The sequence below is a fragment of the Nyctereutes procyonoides genome, unplaced genomic scaffold, assembly GCF_905146905.1.
Source record: "Nyctereutes procyonoides isolate TBG_1078 unplaced genomic scaffold, NYPRO_anot_genome, whole genome shotgun sequence".
Taxonomy (NCBI): domain Eukaryota; kingdom Metazoa; phylum Chordata; class Mammalia; order Carnivora; family Canidae; genus Nyctereutes; species Nyctereutes procyonoides.
This window is the reverse complement of record NW_026575049.1, coordinates 25,708,061-25,727,023: the sequence shown is the minus strand read 5'-3', so window position 1 is coordinate 25,727,023 and position 18,963 is coordinate 25,708,061. Positions and strand designations below refer to the sequence as shown.

At 44.7% G+C, this 18,963-nt stretch overlaps 1 protein-coding gene across 1 annotated transcript; it reads left to right on the top strand.

Annotated features, from left to right (window-relative positions):
• Window positions 1-644: 644 nt before the first annotated feature.
• ADSL (adenylosuccinate lyase) lies at window positions 645-17,723 on the top strand. Its single transcript, XM_055328400.1, has 13 exons — window positions 645-851; window positions 4,587-4,790; window positions 6,741-6,785; window positions 7,685-7,764; window positions 10,762-10,933; window positions 11,145-11,191; window positions 11,852-11,942; window positions 12,578-12,647; window positions 12,811-12,958; window positions 14,813-14,903; window positions 15,541-15,630; window positions 16,352-16,528; window positions 17,591-17,723. Exons 1-13 carry the CDS (start codon window positions 681-683, stop codon window positions 17,675-17,677), a joined length of 1,473 nt encoding a protein of 490 aa, XP_055184375.1. The 5' UTR covers window positions 645-680; the 3' UTR covers window positions 17,678-17,723.
• Window positions 17,724-18,963: the final 1,240 nt, after the last annotated feature.

Genomic DNA, 18,963 nt, shown 5'->3' with positions numbered 1-18,963 from the left:
AGATCTAATCAGCAACCTTTTTTTTCACCCCCCAAAGTAAGCTCTACACCCAAGCTGGGGCTTGAATTCATGACCCTGAGATCAAGGGTCGCATACTGACTGGGCCAGCCAGGCGCCCCTAATAGGCAACTTTTAATATCCCTGAAGTATCATGGGTCTCCTCCCTACTGAGGAACTCAGAAATAGGTTATTTCAAAGCAGCACAGTGCCTGCCACTGTAGCAAAGAAGGGGTACATTTGGAACTGCTAAGAACCGAGTGTCTGGAGCCTGTCTGCATTCAACTCCTAGCTTTCCCCCGTCCACCAGAACAATCTCAGGACACACAAGCTGCCTGTGCCTTTGTTTTGCTACCTGCAAAATGGGGGCCATAAGATTGGCTAGCATTTATTGAGCACTAACTGTGCATTGCACCACAGGCAGGCCTTTTTCAGATGGGGACACTGAGGCAGAGTGGCTACTTAACTTATGAAACGTTAAACATATTTCTTGCACACGAAGATAAACTCGTCAAAACTGAGCAGCAAGCGCCACAGACAGCTCCGAACTCTCCGGTCTCCCGGAACCGCCGTGGCGGGGCCAAGGGAGGAAGTCCCGCCTCCAAATGGAGGAAGTCCCGCCCCGCACTTCCGCTCCACGCTCCCGCTGGTCCTACCTCCTGCAGTAGGGTAGCGTGTTGGGGATGGCGGAAGCTGGGGACCGCGGTGGGCAGCAGGCGGCCTGCGGGCACGACAGCTACTGCTCGCCGTTGGCCTCCCGTTACGCCAGCCCGGAGATGTGCTTCATGTTTAGCGACAGGTGCAAGTTCCGGACCTGGCGGCAGCTCTGGCTGTGGCTGGCGGAGGCTGAGCAGGTAACGCGCGGCGGGGAGGGGAGGGGAGGGGAGGGGAGGGACGGGACGGGCGGGGAGGGCACGTCCCAGCACGTGCGGGGCTCGGCGCCGAGCGGGGGCGGGAGCCCGGCCCTTGGGGGTAGCTGCGCTGCTATTTTCAGCCGAGTGGCCCTTTCCTGAGGAGCTGTGGCCGCAGGAAGGTCAGGGCAGGAGGCCCGGGAGTCGACACCTGTTGCCTCCCCTGTGTTGACTCAGGGAGGTTAGAGACCCGGCGGCGGCGGCGAGAAATGCACGCTGCGGTTCCAAGGATTTATCTCGGCCCTTCCTGCAGGAATACTCCGCCGGCCGCGGACACCGAGCGCTCGCTACGTGCTGTTGTGCTGCGCTACTTTCTTCCCGCATCTCTTCCCGTTTAATCCATAAAGACTTGGCACGCCTGGTGGTGCTCGGCCCACGTTCTGTGGGAGAGGGCAAGCCTCAGTGATAGCCGAGCCGTTACTTGCCCCTGACCAGGGTGTGAACCTGCCTCAGTGCAGAGCCTGAGCGCTTGGCCACTTCGTCTTCCCCACTTGCCTCAGCGTAGTTGGTGACAGGACTGCCCGCTCCACTCGGCTGCGTTCCGCCTTCCCGAGGCGGGAGAATCAGGGTCGGGGATTATTAGATTGGGTTTCTGGGGTCTCTCATGAGAGCTGCACATAGAGTTATGTAGCCCAAGGCTTTCAGAAGTAGCTCCAGAGGGGCCTTCCCGGAGGAGTCGAAGGAAACTGAAAGTGATCCAGAGAGCTATAAAGTTTCAGGGGAAAGTGCCACAACAGGGGAGATGGCAGTGTCCTCTGGAAGGACATCAGTAAACATGGAAACAATGTGAGTAGTGCTTGGGACCGAGGTACAGCGCAACTCCCCAAACAGGGGACTCTTCCTGGATTCTCCCCCTCGCCTCACTGTGCTCCAGAAAATTAAGTGACCTAATAATAGTGGACACTTTTTATCATGCCTACTACCTGCCGGGCACTGTCTTAAGACCTTGTGTGTTAATGGCTCATTAATTCTCAAAACAACGTTATATGATAAGTCCTGTTTTACAGATGTTTGACAGATGGTGGAATGGAGGTACAGAAAGCCTTCATAAACTATTGGCTCTGATAACGATAATGGGTAGAGGAGGACATTGATAGTGTGTTGTGATTTATCATCTACTGGCTTCTACTCTTTTCTCTTTCACGTGATACTCCATGATATAGATGAGGATAGTGGCGCCTAAAGCCTTTGCAGGATCACCATAGCTAGTAAATGTCTTCTGGCTGGAATTGAAATGTAGGGTCCTCTAAATATGTGTTCTTTTCTCTGCCCAGTTTACACATTGCCTGAAATGCATACAATTTTGGTATAATCTCCTGCGTTTGGATTATCTGTTAGGGTGTCAAAATGAGCATAAATTGTATAATAATTTAGTAGGTAAGAAAAAAGTTGAGTAAGAAAGTAGGAGAAATGCAGAAAAGCTGGAGTAGGGGATGAATTTTATTTATTTATTTATTTATTTATTTATTTATTTATTTATTTATTTATTTATGATAGTCACAGAGAGAGAGAGAGAGAGGCAGAGACTCAGGCAGAGGGAGAAGCAGGCTCCATGCACCGGGAGCCCGACGTGGGATTCGATCCCGGGTCTCCAGGATCGCGCCCTGGGCCAAAGGCAGGCGCCAAACAGCTGCGACACCCAGGGATCCCAGGGGATGAATTTTTAACAAGATGCCTTGCATCGGGTAGGAAGCAGTTTGGCACACGGCCCCCTGCTGCTTTGCTTTGGGGAAGCCCTGAGATACCTACCCACTGGCTAAACAATCCAAGGCTGCTCTGCCCATGGGGTGTCTGAGCTCTTGAAATATGTCTAGTGTGACTGAAGAACTGAATTTTTACTTTTTAATTTCAATCACTTTAAACAGCCACATCTGGCAAGTAGCTACCATCCTGAACAAGATAGGCCTAACATGCAAGATCCTCCCCAGGGCCAATGCTTTAGAGTTTCAAGTGACGTTTGTTTGTTTTTAAAGATTTTATTTATTTATTCATGAGGAACACAGAGAAAGAGAAGGAGGCAGAGACACAGGCAGACGGAGAAGCAGGCTCCATGCCGGGAGCCTGACTCAGGACTTGATCCCGGAACCCCAGGATCACGCCCTGGGCGGGAGGCAGGCGCTCAACCGCTGAGCTACCCAGGCATCCCTCCAGTGAGGTTTGAATGAATTTCACCAGTCTGTATATTAACTTGAATCCTGGGTTCTGAGCGGCCTGTGGGCTGCAAGCTGTTTTTTGCTAGCCCAATTTTTCCAGTGATGGAAGAATGTAAGATGTTGATGTGTTTATTTTCTCCGTGACATTCTGTAAAAGTTTTTGGCTTTACTATATTTGCTGTATATAATTTGTTGGCAAAACCACTTGCAACTTTCTTAATTTTCATTTCTCTAAGTAAATCCACTTGGCTCAAATGTAAAGCTGTGGCCTAGATCCCACACGTAGGGCACTTACAGGCCAAGCACTAAGGGGTATGCAATAAATACAAGTTCTCCTTAGGGGAGTATACATTCTATGGGGAGGGACAGGCTAATAGATTTGTAAAAATGTCATTTGGTTTAACTGCTGTAAATAAATTTAGGCTAAAGGGATAGATGAATGAGATAAGGATGTTTCACAGTGGAGTCAGGAAAGACCCCTCTGAGGAGATGATAATTGAGCCCAGAGACCAAAACATGTGAGCCATGAGCCAGGCAGTGATATAAGGGCAGAGTGAACAAAGATCAGAATTATATTGTTTATTTTGGTGTTTACTTAGAATGTAATTTGCCATGATTCATTAAGAAAATCATGCCCTCCAGGGCATCTGGGTGGCTCAGTCGGTTGAGCATCTGACTCTTGGTTTCTGCTCTGGTTGTGATCTCAGGGTTGTGGTATTGAACCCCACATGGGGCTCCACAGTCTGTGGAGTCGGCTTGAGATTCTCTCTTCCTATGGCCCTCCCCATGTGTGTGCTTGCTGTCTCCCTCTCTCTCTTCCTCTCTGGAGTAAATAAAATCTTTTTTAAAAAAGGAAAAAGAATATTGTGCCCTCCTCCGTGTGCTTTTAGCTACTTCAAGTTTTATTTTTATTTTTTTCTAAAAATTTATTTATTTTAGGGTGTGTGTGTGTGTGTGTGAGGTGGCAAGAGGGCATAGCAAAGAGAGAGGGAGAAGCAGACTCCCCACTGAGCAGGGAGCCTGTTGCAAGGCTCAATCCCAAGTCCCTGAGATCATGACCTGAGCTGAAATCAAAAGCTGATGACACTTAACCAACTGAGCCACCCAGAGCCCCGCCCCAAATTTTAATTTGAGAATTGGGAGGTGGAGGGCCCCTGGGTGACTCAGTTAGTTGAGTGCTTTTGGCTCTGAATTGAGTCCTGCATCGGGCTCCCTGTTCAGTGGGGAGTCTGCTTCTCCCTCTCCCTCTGCCCCTCCCCTCTGCTTATTCTCTCCCCCACCATATAAATAAATAAAATCTTAAAAAAAAAAAAAAAGAAAGAAGGGCATGACTCAGAGCTCCAGGTAGGTCTTCCTCAACCCCTGGATTCTCATCTCCATTCACCTCTGAACTCGTCCTTTAAAAAAAAAGAAGAAGAATTGGGAGGTGGAGCATAAATGCTAATATGAATCAGTTTTTTTCTTTGTGTCACTTCAAGTCATTGTGACACTTGAGATTATTTATTTTGTTTTGCTTGTTCTGCAGGCATTGGGTTTGCCTATCACAGATGAACAAATCCAGGAGATGAAATCAAATCTGGACAACATCGACTTCAAGATGGCAGCTGAGAAAGAGAAACAGTTGCGACATGATGTGATGGCTCATGTGCATACGTTTGGTCACTGCTGCCAGAAAGCTGCTGCCATAATTCATCTTGGTGCCACCTCCTGCTATGTTGGAGACAATACAGTAGGAGCCCTTGTTGTTTTGTTTCCACTTAGGATTTATACATTTTATTTGATTTTGTCTAGTTTGAGGAAGTGACTCCATAGATCTTTAGTTTTAGGGAGTATCTTAAATTCAGGAATTTTCTGCTTTTGTTATCTTTCCAATCTAAACTATAAGCCCCTAATGACCTCCATAACATAAGGCCAGCAGATATTGTTTATACATTGGTTGGCTGGACATAAGTCGAGGTTGTAGTGTTTTAGTGGCAAGGGAACTGTCCAAAGGGATTTTCTTTCCAAAGTCCTTTATAACTCTTTGCTGTACTTCTGAAAAAAAGAAAGGATCGCATAATTATTCTTTTTTTATTCATTATGGCTCTTTCACAAAACACTTAATTAGTAGAAGCAGCTTATCGTCAAACATGAAAAAGTAATAATCACATTTTCCTAGAGTTTACTGGTGCTTGGCAGTATTCTGAGTACTTTGTATGTGTTGCTTCATTTATTCACAACAACCATAAGAGAGTTGCTTTTGTCTCTATTCTTTTTTTAAAGATTTTAAATAGACCCAGCACCCAGCTTTTGGTTCGAGCTCACAACCCTGCAATCCAGAGCCACACGATCTTACTAACTGAGCTAACCCAGTGCCCCCTTTTAGCTCTGTTTTTCAATAGCTTCTTGAGGTGTTGTTTACATACCATGAATTTACCCATCTTAAATGTATAATTCAGTGAGTTTAGTAAATTTATGCAGTACATTCTTCACTCCAGTTTTGTGACACATCCCTCACTCTGAGAAGTTCTCATGCTTGTTTGCAGTCAGTCCTCACTCCTGCTTTCCAGCCCAAGCGACCATTGAGCTGTTCTCTTCCTCCGTAGTTTTGCCTTTTCTGGTAATAACATATAAATGAAATCAGAGTATGTAGTCTTTTGGATCTGGGTTTATGAACCCTGTCTCTACAACTGAGGACACTTAAAGAGAGGCTGAAGAACGTGCCTAATGCCACACAGCTAGGAGGATACAAGTCCAGGGAGAAGGACTTCAAAGCTGTGCTCTTACACTGTGCTGTAGGACCAGAAGTTCGATCCCAGATATTCTTCCAATTCAGAAAGAAGCCACTGATTTTTTTAAGATTTTATTTATTTATTCATGAGAGACAGAGAGAGAGAGATGCAGAGACACAGGCAGAGGGAAAAGCAGGCTCCATGCAGGGAGCCCATTGTGGGACCTGATCCCAGGACCCCAGGATCACGCTCTGGGCCAAAGGCAGGTGCTAAACTGCTGAGCCACCCAGGGATCCCCAGAAGCCACTAATTTTTAAGTTGCCCCAAATACTTGTAGTCTCAAGTGGTACATAATTAAGGGCAGCTAAAGAAAGAACAACAGTCATCTTACTTGGAATATAGTTGTTTTACGTGTGAGGTCGGGCCCAGCAATTACTATCTCACTGACTGGCCTGAAATAAATCTCTTATTTCCCTCCAGAATGGCTTCAGATTTCCTAAACCTTGATGTTCCGATTCATGTCTTTTTGTTGTTGTTAGTGGTTATAGATGTGAACAAAGGAGGTGAAACTAATGAAATGTGCCCCCTGGAAGCTTCTCAGAGACTCAGACACTCCTCTTTGGGAAGATCTAGAGCTTGTTGACCTGGACATCATCACAGTTTCTTGGATGAGGGTTGCCCTGTAACTGTTTTCCAGTCGTTTTAGATACCACATATATAGGCCTTTACTAGCATAAGGGTTTTGTTCCTCAGAGATCCCAGAAGCACGACTGTCTAGGTTGCGTGCTTTTAAAACCACAATCTGAAAAGAACAGCTTCTGTTAACATCTTCTGGCTTGCACAGAGGGTTGTCATAGTGAGGTAGGCAGCTAGCTGAGAAGCCCAGTTGTGATGGCCTAAAAGTGTTCTGTAATAATATTGTTTGGGCAAAGCTGTCTAATATGAGACCACTACGTTTTCCTTTGCAGGACCTGATTATTCTTAGAAATGCGATTGACCTGCTCTTGCCAAAGGTAAGGTTTGCCAGCCCTGGGTTCCCCATGATAGGAGATGGGTATCACTTCCTAATAAATCAGTGCAATGTGAATATTAAATAGATTCTCCTTTACTCAGATGAATGATCCTGTATCTCCTCTGTAGAACTAATTGTCTCTCTTTGGGTTAAAATGTGCTAAGTGAATGCTTTTTAAAACACAGCTTTTAAAAAAAATAAATAACACACAGCTTTTTAAATGAAGGAAGTTAGCCAGCAGCTTATTGTTGAAATAGGTGGGTCAGATTTATGATTTTGTCCTGTTTTTCTGCATGAGTATATAAGTCGTCTTAAAATTGTGCACAAAAAGTTCATGACTCTTTTGGTAGTTGTTCCTCAGAGATCCCAGAAGTACGGCTGTCTAGGTTGCTGTGCTTTTAAAACCGTAATCTGGAAAGAACAACTTCTGTTAACATCTTCTGGCTTGCACAGAGGGTTGCTAATAGTGAGGTAGGCAGCTAGTTGAGAAGCCCAGTTTCAACATTGGTTGAACACTGGTTACTCTGAACTCTTCAAGGCACTTTTTTTCTTTTTAAGATTTATTTATTTATTTATTCATTCATTCATTCATTCATTCATTCATTCATTCTTTCATTCATTCAGAGAGAGGCAGAGACACAGGCAGAGGGAGAAGCAGGCTCCATGCAGGGAGCCTGATGTGGGACTCGATCCTGGGTTTCCAGGATCACATCCCAGGCTGCAGGCGGCACTAAACCGCTGCGCCACCAGGGCTGCCCTCTTCAAGGCACTTTGAGATACAAAGATGAAAAGATAATGCCTCTGCCTTTACTTTTTTATTAAATTGTCTAAAAGTTTAGTTCCTGATTATGTAACGAGCTCACCCTAAACTTACTCTTTACTACGTGGTCTCTCTTATAGCTTGCTAGAGTGATCTCTCGGCTTGCTGACTTTGCTAAGGAACGAGCTGATCTTCCTACCTTAGGTTTCACACATTTCCAGTAAGTGATATGGTTACTTCTTGGGTTGTGGGCTTGTTTGTGTGCATTTGACTTTCATTTCCTCCTTCAGTTTCCCCTCTCCATGGAAGTCTGGAGGTGAAGACTCTCAAAACATAATTTAAGCAAATAACTTGGGATGCTTATGAAGAATGAACCTTGTCCCTATCTGAGAAGCTATACTCATAAGAGTTCATTTGGGGAACATTGGGAGACATGAATCAAGAGCCTTAGAAAGCATTCATGCTCCTTGATTTAGTCTTCCATTTTTGAAACTCTTGCCCAAGAAAGTAATCTAAATTTTGCAAAAAGCCTATGTACAAAGATGTTTGTTAAAATACTAGTTTTTTTGTTTGTTTTTTTAAAGATTTTATTCATTCATTCATGAAAGGCACAGAGAGAGAGAGAGAGAGAGAGAGAGAGAGAGAGAGGCAGAGACATAGGCAGAGGGAGAAGCAGGCTCCATGCAGGGAACCTGACATGGGACTTGATCCCGGGTCTCCAGGATCAGGCCCTGGGCCGAAGGTGGCGCTAAACCGCTGAGCCACCCGGGCTGCCCAAAATACTAGTTTTGATAATAAGCATTGGAAACAATCTAAATGGCCACAATGATAGAGTAATTCAAGAAGATAAAGTATATAGTATGGTTATAGGCTGGAATAATATGCAGCCATTAAATGATGCATGTAAGACTAATATTGTGGAAATATGCTCAGGTTAACATTATGGGAAAAAATTGCACATGGTAGATTGTACAAAGATTGGAAGAAATTACACCAAGATGTAAATATTGATTTCTCTAGTTTATGGGATAATAGGATAATTAAAATTTTCCCTATATTTTGTATTTTTGATTTTTAAAATGTGCAAGCATTTTTATGATAAAATCCTTTTCAAAACAGAATGTCATTTTGGAATATTAGTAGCAGATTTCTAATGATGGTATTTCAATAGTGGTGTGTTAACATCTGCCTTAGGTTTTGATGGGGTATTGCTACTGCAACAAGGATATTATTTTCTATAATTTAGGAAAGTCTGCTGAGTTTAATCTTCATCAAAGTTAGGGCATGCATTTACTGGTAGCAGAAACCTGAAGAAATTGTTCATGAGGAGTCATTGTGCAGTGTGTAGGGGTTGGCCATGACACATATTGCCTTCTGCTGGCTTCGTGGCATTACCTGAGTTGTAACTTCTCTTCCTCTCCTGTGACTATTGGAGAGTGATCAGAGAATGCACGCATCCCAGTATTCCTCTGGGTATAGTGTGATGAGAGGTACCTGCTGCCACAGTTAGCAGGCCTTAAACACTTAGAATATGTATTGATGAAGGGTGCCTGGGTGGCTCAGCAGTTGAACATCTGTCTTTGGCTCAGGGTGTGATCCCGGGGGAGAGAGAATCTCGAGTCCCACATCAGGCTCCCTCTGAGGAACCTGCTTCTCCCCTGCCTCTGTCTCTGCCTCTCTCTCTCTCTCATGAATAAATACATAAAATCTTAAAAAAAAAAAAGTATCGATGCATAGGTATCATCTCAGTATAGGTCAGTCCCTGTAATTAAAAAGCTTTGGGGCACCTGGCTGGCTCAGTTTGTAGAACATACAACTCTCAACCTCAGGGTTGTGAGTTTAAGCTCCATGTTGAGGATGGAGCACACTTTAAAAAAGGTTGGGGGTGCCTGAGTGGCTTAGTCAGTATAGCGGCTGACTTTTGATTTTGGCTCAGGTCATGATCTCAGGGTCCTGGGATTGAGCCCTCTGTCAGACTCCCTGTGTGGTGGGAGTCTGCTTCAGAGTTCCCGTTCTCCCTCTGCACCTCCCCCTGCTCTCTCTTTCTCTCTTTTTATTTTATTTTATTTTATTTTATTTTATTTTATTTTATTTTATTTTATTTTATTTAAATATTTTATTTATTTATTCATGAGAGACACACAGATTGAGAGGCAGAGACATAGGCAGAGGGAGAAGCAGGCTCCACACAGGGAGCCCGACGTGGGACTCGATCCGGGGTCCCCAAGATCACACCCCAGGCTCCAGGCGGCGCTAAACCGCTGCGCCACCGGAGCTGCCCTATTTATTTATTTTTTTTAAAGATTTTATTTATTTATTCATGAGAGACACAGAGAGAGAGAGAGAGGCAGAGACACAGACAGAGGGAGAAGCAGTGTTCCATGCAGGGAGCCTGACATGGGACTTGATCCCAGGTCTCCAGGATCACACCCCAATCCAAAGGTGGCGCTAAACTGCTGAGCCACCAGGGCTGCCCTCTCTCTCTCTTTTTAAAGATTTTATTTATTCATGAGAGACAAACAGAGAGAGAGGCACAGACACAGGCAGAGAGAGGGAGAAGCAGGCTTCACGCAGGAAGACCGACATGGGACTTGATCCCGGGTCTCCAGGATCACGACCTGGACTAAAGGCGGCGCTAAACCACTGAGCCACCCGGGTACCCTATTTGTTGTATTTTCAAAACCAGAACACATTGGATACTTGATAAATGTTTGTTACCTGAGTGTATTTAACTTGCCAGAGTCTGGGAACAAACAAGGCAGACATTGTCCCTGCCCTTACGTTGCCTCTTTTTTTTTTTTTTTTAAGTTTTTATTTATTTATTCATAGAGACAGAGAGAGAGAGAGGCAGAGACACAGGCAGAGAAGCAGGCATCATACAGAGAGCCTGATGTGGGACTCGATCCAGGGTCTCCAGGATCATGCCCTGGGCTGCAGTCGGCCCTAAACCGCTGTGCCACCGGGGCTGCCCCCTTACTTTGCCTCTTGATGATAAAGAAGTATATTAGGAGACCTTTAGTATTATAATCATTGAAATTTTATGAATGATCCTTATTTGCTGAAACTTCTTAGCTCTGGTTTTGTTTACCCTGGTTTCTCTATCTCTTTAATTCTTCCCCTTTCCAGAGGTAGCAGTTTATTTGAAGAAGCAGTGAAGCTTTTATGAAGTAAGTTCTTGGTTTGAGACTTCCATGTGTCTTTTTTGGGTCTTTTTCAGGCCTGCTCAGCTGACCACAGTTGGGAAACGTTGCTGTCTTTGGATTCAGGATCTTTGCATGGATCTCCAGAACCTAAAGCGTGTCCAAGATGGCCTGCGCTTCCGAGGAGTAAAGGGCACCACTGGCACTCAGGCCAGCTTCCTGCAGCTCTTCGAGGGAGATGAACAGAAGGTATTCTGAGAGCAGCCGGGGGACATGGAAACTCAGTGGTGAGAGCATCAGAGATAAAGCTGACCTTCAGGATAGGAGGAGAGATTGATTTTGGGACAAGTGGAGTCTTTGGACTGGAACGGATACCAAGGGTTGAAACCTGGGCAGGATATTGAGATGCTCTCATACTGGTCATACTTGGACTTCTACAGAAATGTCTTTTTCTTCCAAGGTGGAGCAGCTTGACAAGATGGTAACAGAAAAGGCCGGATTTAATAGGTAGGTAAATGGGGGGAAAGCATTGGCTTCCCTCCTGAGTGATGGAAGGCTTGTGTTCAGTGTACTGATAGATTTGACCCTAACTTTTTCTTCCTTTGTCCTCTACCCGTTTCCTTTTATCTCTGGCTTGGGTTTTATTTTCTTATAGTCTAGATTCTATCTTTTTGTAGTCTACAAGGAGAAGGCAAGTGTTTACTTCTGAGATTTTTAGGATAATCTCACCCATGTCGAGGTTCTCCAGTGGGTTCATCTAAATCTGATCATTTCCACTGAGGGCCACAAGGTTTCACCATGGCTCCTCCTTCTAGTCATGTCCATCAGGCTGTGTGGCAGGACTTGGGTACACAGGCCCATGCTTCCTTCTTGGGTCTGGGGGTTAGTAAAAAGGGTGGAAGAACAGTTTGTCCCAGGAACATATCATTGAGGTCATCTCGGCTCAGTGTGACTAAGTATATCAGTGAGACCAAGCTTTTGCTTTAGATCTGTTTTTGCTCATTTATTTGACAGTCACATTTTGAAGAAAAAAAATTTTTTTTTTCAGATTTTAAGTAATTTCTACACTAATAGAGGGTTCAGACTTAACCCTGAGATCAAGAGTTGCATGCTCTCAGCCAGGCACTGAAATATTTTCACTTACAGTTCTTTTCAATTGATTTCCAGGGCTTTCATCATCACAGGGCAGACTTACACACGAAAAGTAGATATTGAGGTGCTGTCTGTGCTGGCTAGCTTGGGGGCATCCGTGCACAAGGTGAGTGGTGGTAGCAGTTTGTTGGGAGTGGAGCTGAGAGCTTTGCACACCTCAGACAGATGGTATTGGCCTCGGACTTTTTTTTTTTTTTTCTTAAGATTTTACTTATTTATTTGTGAGAATACACAGGGAGGAGAGAGAGAGGCAGAGACACAGGCAGAGGGAGAAGCAGGCTCCATGCAGGGAGCCTGACGTGGGACTTGATCCTTGGTCTCCAGGATCACGCCCTGGGCTGTAGGTGGCGCTAAACCGCTGAGCCACAGGGGCTGCCCGGCCTTGGACCTTTATTTAGTCACATTTCTCAAGAGATGTCAAACTTCATTTTCACTATCTGGGGTCTGTAGGTAATACCTTTTAAATTAAGGTACATTAAAGGGCAAGACTAGCTCCAGTGTTTACACTAAAGCTCATCTTGCATTGTCTTTCCTTGCTCTATCTTCAGCAATGTTTCACAGAAGTGTTTCCATGCTCCCTTACTTGTTATCCCTGCTCTTCAGGGAGCCGGAAGTCTGAGTGAGCTATTACTCTCCGGGAACTCTTGGAGAGGACGTGCTCACCTCCTCCTCAGGCTAGCCTGCTCCCAGAGTCCTGTGCACCAGCAGTGTGGGACGATGCCTGTGGCCCTTTCCTCCTAGATTTGTACTGACATACGACTCCTGGCAAACCTCAAGGAGATGGAGGAACCCTTTGAAAAACAGCAGATTGGTGAGTGTTCTGTGAAGATATGGGAGCACTACAGAGATGCTAGGAGGCCTGTGAGTGGTGTGTTAATTGAGTGGTGTGTTAATAGTTCACCCAGCAGCATACTTGGGCACTCATTGTTCTCTGAAGTCTCTCTGCCTTTGCTTCTCCTCCTTTTATGTTGCAGGCTCAAGTGCGATGCCTTACAAGCGGAATCCTATGCGCTCAGAGAGGTGCTGCAGTCTTGCCCGGCATCTGATGACCCTTATCATGGACCCACTGCAGACAGCATCTGTGCAGTGGTTTGAGCGCACACTGGATGATAGTGCCAATCGGTCAGTAGAAGGGGGATGCCATGTACATGTACAGCAAGGTGGGGGGTAGACCAGAAGAGGAGAAGCAAGTGGATGTTTTGAGCATCTGTGCCCACTGAGCCTGGAGTATAGCAGGGAGGCAGAGGCAGGAATGTAGAACAGTGGGATGAGTGTTAGGATGAGTAGGTACAAGATAATCTCTGTGGTAGTAGTAGTGGTGGTAGAGAAGTCAGGGAAGGCTTCACAGAGGAGGTGATGCTTTAAGACCAAGAAATACAAGCATTTTAAGAAGACCTGTAGGATAAGATATAGAAGCACCTGGGTGGCTCAGTTGGTTAAGGTCTGATTTTGGCTCAGGTCATGATTTCAGGGTTGTGAGATCAAACCCTGTGTCAGGCTCTGCACTGGGTGTGGAGCCTGCCTAAGATTCTCTCCCTCCCCTGCTGCCCTTCCCAGCTCCCTCTCTATAAATAAATAAAGATAATAGGTCTTTAAAAAAAACAAAAAACCAAAAACCAAGATTGGAAGCATATATGAAAGCATAAGGGCAGGAGAAAGAATAGTTAGGGAGTTATTAGTAGTCAGCACTGGGGAATGAAGTGTCTGTGGCAAGAGATGAGATGGGACACGATTACAGATCACAATTAATTTATGAACAGCCCTGTAAGCCTTGAAAAGGAATTTAGTTACTGTGCTAAAGGCAGGTGAGGTATCAACTGGTGTCTTGTCAACGATTATGCGGTTTTTGGTTATGAGATGGGTCAGAAGTAATTTGTAGCTATGAATACGGTACCAACATACACATAGTTTTCTGCTTTATGTTTATACTTGAAGATTTTAGTTTTTAAGTAATTCCTATACGCAGTGTGGAGCTCAAACTTACAACCCTGAGATTGAGTCACATGCTCCACCCACTGAGCCAGCCAGACACCCCTATGTATATACTTTTTTTTTAAGGTTTTATTTATTTGAGAGAGAGCAGGAGCAGGGAGGGGGGTGGAGGTACAGGGAGAAGCAGACTCCCCACTGAGCAGGGAGTCCAGTACAGGGATTGATCCACGACCCTGAGATCATAACCTGAGCCCAAGGCGGTGGCTTAGCCAACTAAGCCAGCCAGGCACCCCTATACTTTTTTAAAGCAGTTTCATGTTACTATGGTTTGCTTGCATTGTACTGGGATCTGAAAAGGATATATAGTTAAAGCTAGCTATCTTGGGATCTGTGTGTAATCCAGGGAATAAAACACTTACGGAAATAAGTCAGCTGTTGAATACTTTTCAGCAGGGTGTGACCTAATCAGATGTGCCAGCGAAAACACCCTGCAACAATTTGGAGAATCAGTTGTAAGGGGACATAGACCTCATTAGAATGAGTTAGAAGGCTACTTTAAAAAAAAAAAAAATCCAAGTCCACACTGGCAGTGATCAGAGAGGAAGGATATGGGTAAAATCAGGGACACATTGGTGGTGGACTAGAGTGAGTATTAAGATCAGGGATGGGGTGCTAGTGCCATTTACTGAGACAGGAGCAACCACAGGGAGAAAAAGAGTGGGTGTGACCTGGTGAGCAGGAAGTAGTGAAAAAGTGGCTGAATCCAGTTTGGGGTTTGAGGTACCCAGGGATCAAACAGGTGGAGCTCTCCAGTGGAGTATATGATCTGGCTTGTAAGCAGGTGATCTGGACATCCCTTGTGGGGTGATCAGGATATTGGAGGTCATCAGGATATGGGGGTAGCTGAAGTCATGAGATTAAAGGAAATTGTCCACGTAGTACATGTGGCATGACAAGTCACACAGCTTCTGGGGACACACCCTACATTTCACTAAAATTGATATTTGTTTAAAGAGATAACTGAATTGGCTGTTTGCTTTCCAGACGTATCTGTTTGGCTGAGGCATTTCTCACTGCAGATGCCATATTGAATACGTTGCAGAACATTTCTGAAGGATTGGTGGTATACCCTAAAGTAAGAAGCCTCAGTTAAAAAGTAAAATCTTAGGGAGAAGGATTGGAATGTGGGAGGGGCAGTGAAATATTTTCCTGCTTTATAGTGAGTGTGTTTGGGGAGCTGCATTCTGGTCCAACAGTTCTTCCCAACCAGAGCTCATTCCTAAGGTGGTGATGTAAACTCTAGAGAACTAACTCTGAAATCTATAATAGACACATTTACAGAAAAAAGTAAGTACTTTGAATTGGCTTATACTGTTTATGAGCATGAATCATCAGCTCTGGTGTGACTGGCAGGGCAGACTATTACCTTTGCCTGTTTTTAAGTACCTGAGGCAAATGGGTTCATTTCCATTGTGTACTTGGCTCTTGAGGTTGGGCACTGAAATTTAGCAAAGTTCAGGTTTTAGAAATCTTTCAAATGAAGCAACTTTCAAAAGTTTGTTTAAAATCAATACTCCTTTTTTAAATCAAAGTAATACTTTGGATTAGAAAGAAAACCGAAAAATACAGTGTGGATGAAAACGATCCATTCTACTCTCTGTCTTCATAAATAAGGCAGTTCATGTCCTTGTGTGTATTGTCGCACTAGATCTTTTACTGTGTGTATGACTTTATAACCTTGAACCATCTTAGCCCTCCGTTCATTCTTCTAGGTAATTGAGCGGCGCATTCGGCAAGAGCTACCTTTCATGGCCACAGAGAACATCATCATGGCCATGGTGAAATCTGGGGGTAACCGCCAGGTTTGTTAACCCCTCATGCATGGATGAGTGGAAGTTTGCACCTTTAGTCCTGTTCTTCCCTTTTTTTTTTTTTAAAAGATTTTATTTATTTATTCATGAGAGAGAGAGAGAGGCAGACACACAGGCAGAGGGAGAAGCAGACTCCATGCAGGGAGCCCAACATGGGACTCGATCCTAAGACTCCAGGATCACACCCTGGGCTGACGGTGGCACTAAACTGCTAAGCCACTGGGGCTGCCCAGTCCTGTTCTTCCTTAAGAGTGAAAGCATTCTTGTCATCACCCTCAGTCATGGTGTTGGAAGAGAACAGTGACCATATTCTGCTGTAGAACAGGCTTTTCTCTGGAGGGTGATTATGGTGAACTTGGTTCGTTAAAAGTGAATCACTTAATCACCTGTAGAAAGATCCACTCCTAGTGAGGGAATTAGGTCTGAATTTCCAATAGAAAAGGATGGGAAGTGGGCAGGACACAAGCACACATGGTTTATGAAGCTTTAGAGAGGCCAGCACAGGATGGGCATTTATTTCAGGTTCATCCTCAGATATGATCAGAGGGTCAAGATCTTCGTGGAGTTAGGCTGTGAGAGGAACCACCTCAGCCTGGAAGGGCTTTGTGTACCAGCCATACATAGACAACATGGATGTGGTGTTGGATGACTTCTTAAGATGTTCAAATGCCCTCTTAGTAAATGAACCAACAATACCTCACTGTCTTTCTAGGATTGCCATGAGAAAATCAGAGTGCTTTCCCAGGAGGCAGCTGCTGTGGTCAAGCAGGAAGGGGGTGACAATGACCTCATAGAGCGAGTCCAGGCTGATGCCTACTTTAGTCCCATTCACTCCCAGTTGGACCGTCTACTGGATCCATCTTCTTTTACTGGTCGTGCATCCCGACAGGTAAGCACTGGAACACTTCCATGGTGCTGTAAGCTTCTCCAAATGCCCTCTTTTTAAAATGCTCTTATTTTAATTTTTAAAATTTTTTGAGCGAGAGCAAGTGAGGGGAGGGTGCTGGGGAGGGGCAGAGGGAGAGGGAGAATCCTAAGCAGGCCCCCACCTAGCACAAAGCTCAATCCCACAACCCTGAGGTCATAATCTGAGCCAAAAATCAAGAGTTGGACGGTTTACCAACTCCCAAAGAAGTAGAACAGCCTTAAAATAGAGGTTGGGAAAGACTTGACATCTAAGCTGAATCTTAGGGACAAGTAGGAGTTGGTAAATACATAGATGTTTTTCATGGGAGAGAAACTACAATCATTTGAGTTTTGCTAGAGCAGCAAGTGCCCAGATGTAGTTACAGGATTTTTTTTTTTTTAAGATTTTATTTATTTATTCATAGAGACAGAGAGAGAGAGAGAGAGGGAGGCAGAGACACAGGCAGAGGGAGAAGCAGGCATCATACAGAGAGCCTGATGTGGGACTTGATCCAGGGTCTCCAGGATCATGTCCTGGGCTGCAGGCGGCGCTAAACCACTGCGCCACCAGGGCTGCCCTAGTTACAGGATTTAAAGTTGGAAGACAAACTGGAGGTAGGAGACCAGCAAGGAAGCTGCTGTAGGCGGCCACGTAGTAGATGACAAGGGTGTTGAGCCAAGGTGGTGGTAGTTGCAGATGAGATTGCAGGGCCATTTAGAGAGTTAACCACTTGGCAGCTTGTTGAATGAAGAGGAGGGAAGAAGCAGTGATGAGTTTAGCTTGGAGAATAGGGTAGACAATGGGAAGACCAACTGAAAGAACAGACTGGGCTGGTTTGTGGGGAAGCACATGTGGGCATGGTGGGTTGAACTGCCAGATATCTAGGGACAGATTTCTGAAAGGCAGTTGAGAAAAATAGAAGTTCAGTGGTGAAGTAAGAGTTTTATCAAATTATTTCTCAGTAATATAAACTGATACTGAAAAAGTTATCAAAGTTTGTCTTTACATTTTCTCTTGTCTGACATTTGCTTTCCTCTTTGGCAGGTGCAGAGATTCTTAGAAGAGGAGGTATATCCCCTGCTAAAACCATATGAAAGTGTAATGAAGGTGAAAGCAGAATTATGTCTGTAGAGTTGGAAAGAATTAAACAAGAAGTTGTTGGCTTCGTTAACTTTTATTGCCGGGTCATGGAAAATTTTTCTCTAATGCCTTATTTTATCTCAAGACCTGTTACCTTAAATTGGATACACTTTTTTTTTTCTTTTGCGTGGTGCTTCCACATTTTTCAGAGTTTATAGTGCAGAAATAAATTACGTTGGGATGCCTGGGTGGCTCGGTGGGTTAAGCATCTAACTCGGTTTTGCTTAGGTCATGATCTCAGGGTTGTGAGATTGAACCCCATGTCAGGTTCTGTGCTCGATGTGAAGCCAACTTAAGATTCTCTCTCTCTCCCTCAGCCATTCTTACTGCCTGCCCTGCCGCTCCCTCTCTCTAAAAAAGACAAAAACAAAAAGGAAAGAAAAATGATGCTGTGTTGGACTCCGTTTTTTCTTTTCTTTTTTTTTTTTTTAAGATTTTATTTGTTTATTCATGAGAGACACAGAAAGCCAGAGACATAGGCAGAGGGAGAAGTAGGCTCCCTGTGGGGATGCAACTCCAGGAGCCTATGATCACAACCTGAGCCAGAGGCAGACGCTCAACCACTGAGCCACCCAGGCGCCCCTGGATTCTTTTTTTTGTAGCAACACAACTTGTAGTTCATAGGTTGCTCTGTTCTTTCAGTCATGTTGTCCAACTAGCCTGGTCTATTTCATATGCTCACTTGATTGAGGAAGTAACTAACTCCTGGTCCTCTCTTCTGAAGGTATTTTTTTTTTTTTTTTAAGATTTTATTTATTTGAAAGAGAGAGATCATGAGGAGGGAGAAGGGCAGAGGGGGAAGATGACTCCCTGCTGAACAGGTTGCCGGATATGAGACTCAATCCCAGGATCCAGGATCATGACCTGAGTTGAAGGCAGATGCTTAATTGACAGAGCTACCCAGGTGCCCCTATTGAAGGTAAATTTGATCTGTATCTAGCAAAATAACTTGGACTCTGATTCAGTATGGTTGGATACCTTTGGTATCCAGTTATGTTTTGCCAGAATATATAATGAAATTCAGGCTCCTGGGTGGCTTCGTCAGTTAAGCGGCTGCCCTCAGCTCAGGTCATGATCTCGGGGTCCTGGAATCAAGCCCCATGTTGGGCTCCCTGCTTGCTTCTCCCTCTGCCCCTCTCCCAGCTTGGGCCCTCTCTTACTTGTGTTCTCTCTTGCTCTCTCAAGTAAATAAATCTTCAAAAAGAAAAAAATAATATATAATGAAATTCAGAGCCACAGTAAATTCTCAGGCTTATTCAGCTCAAGTTGTACTCAAG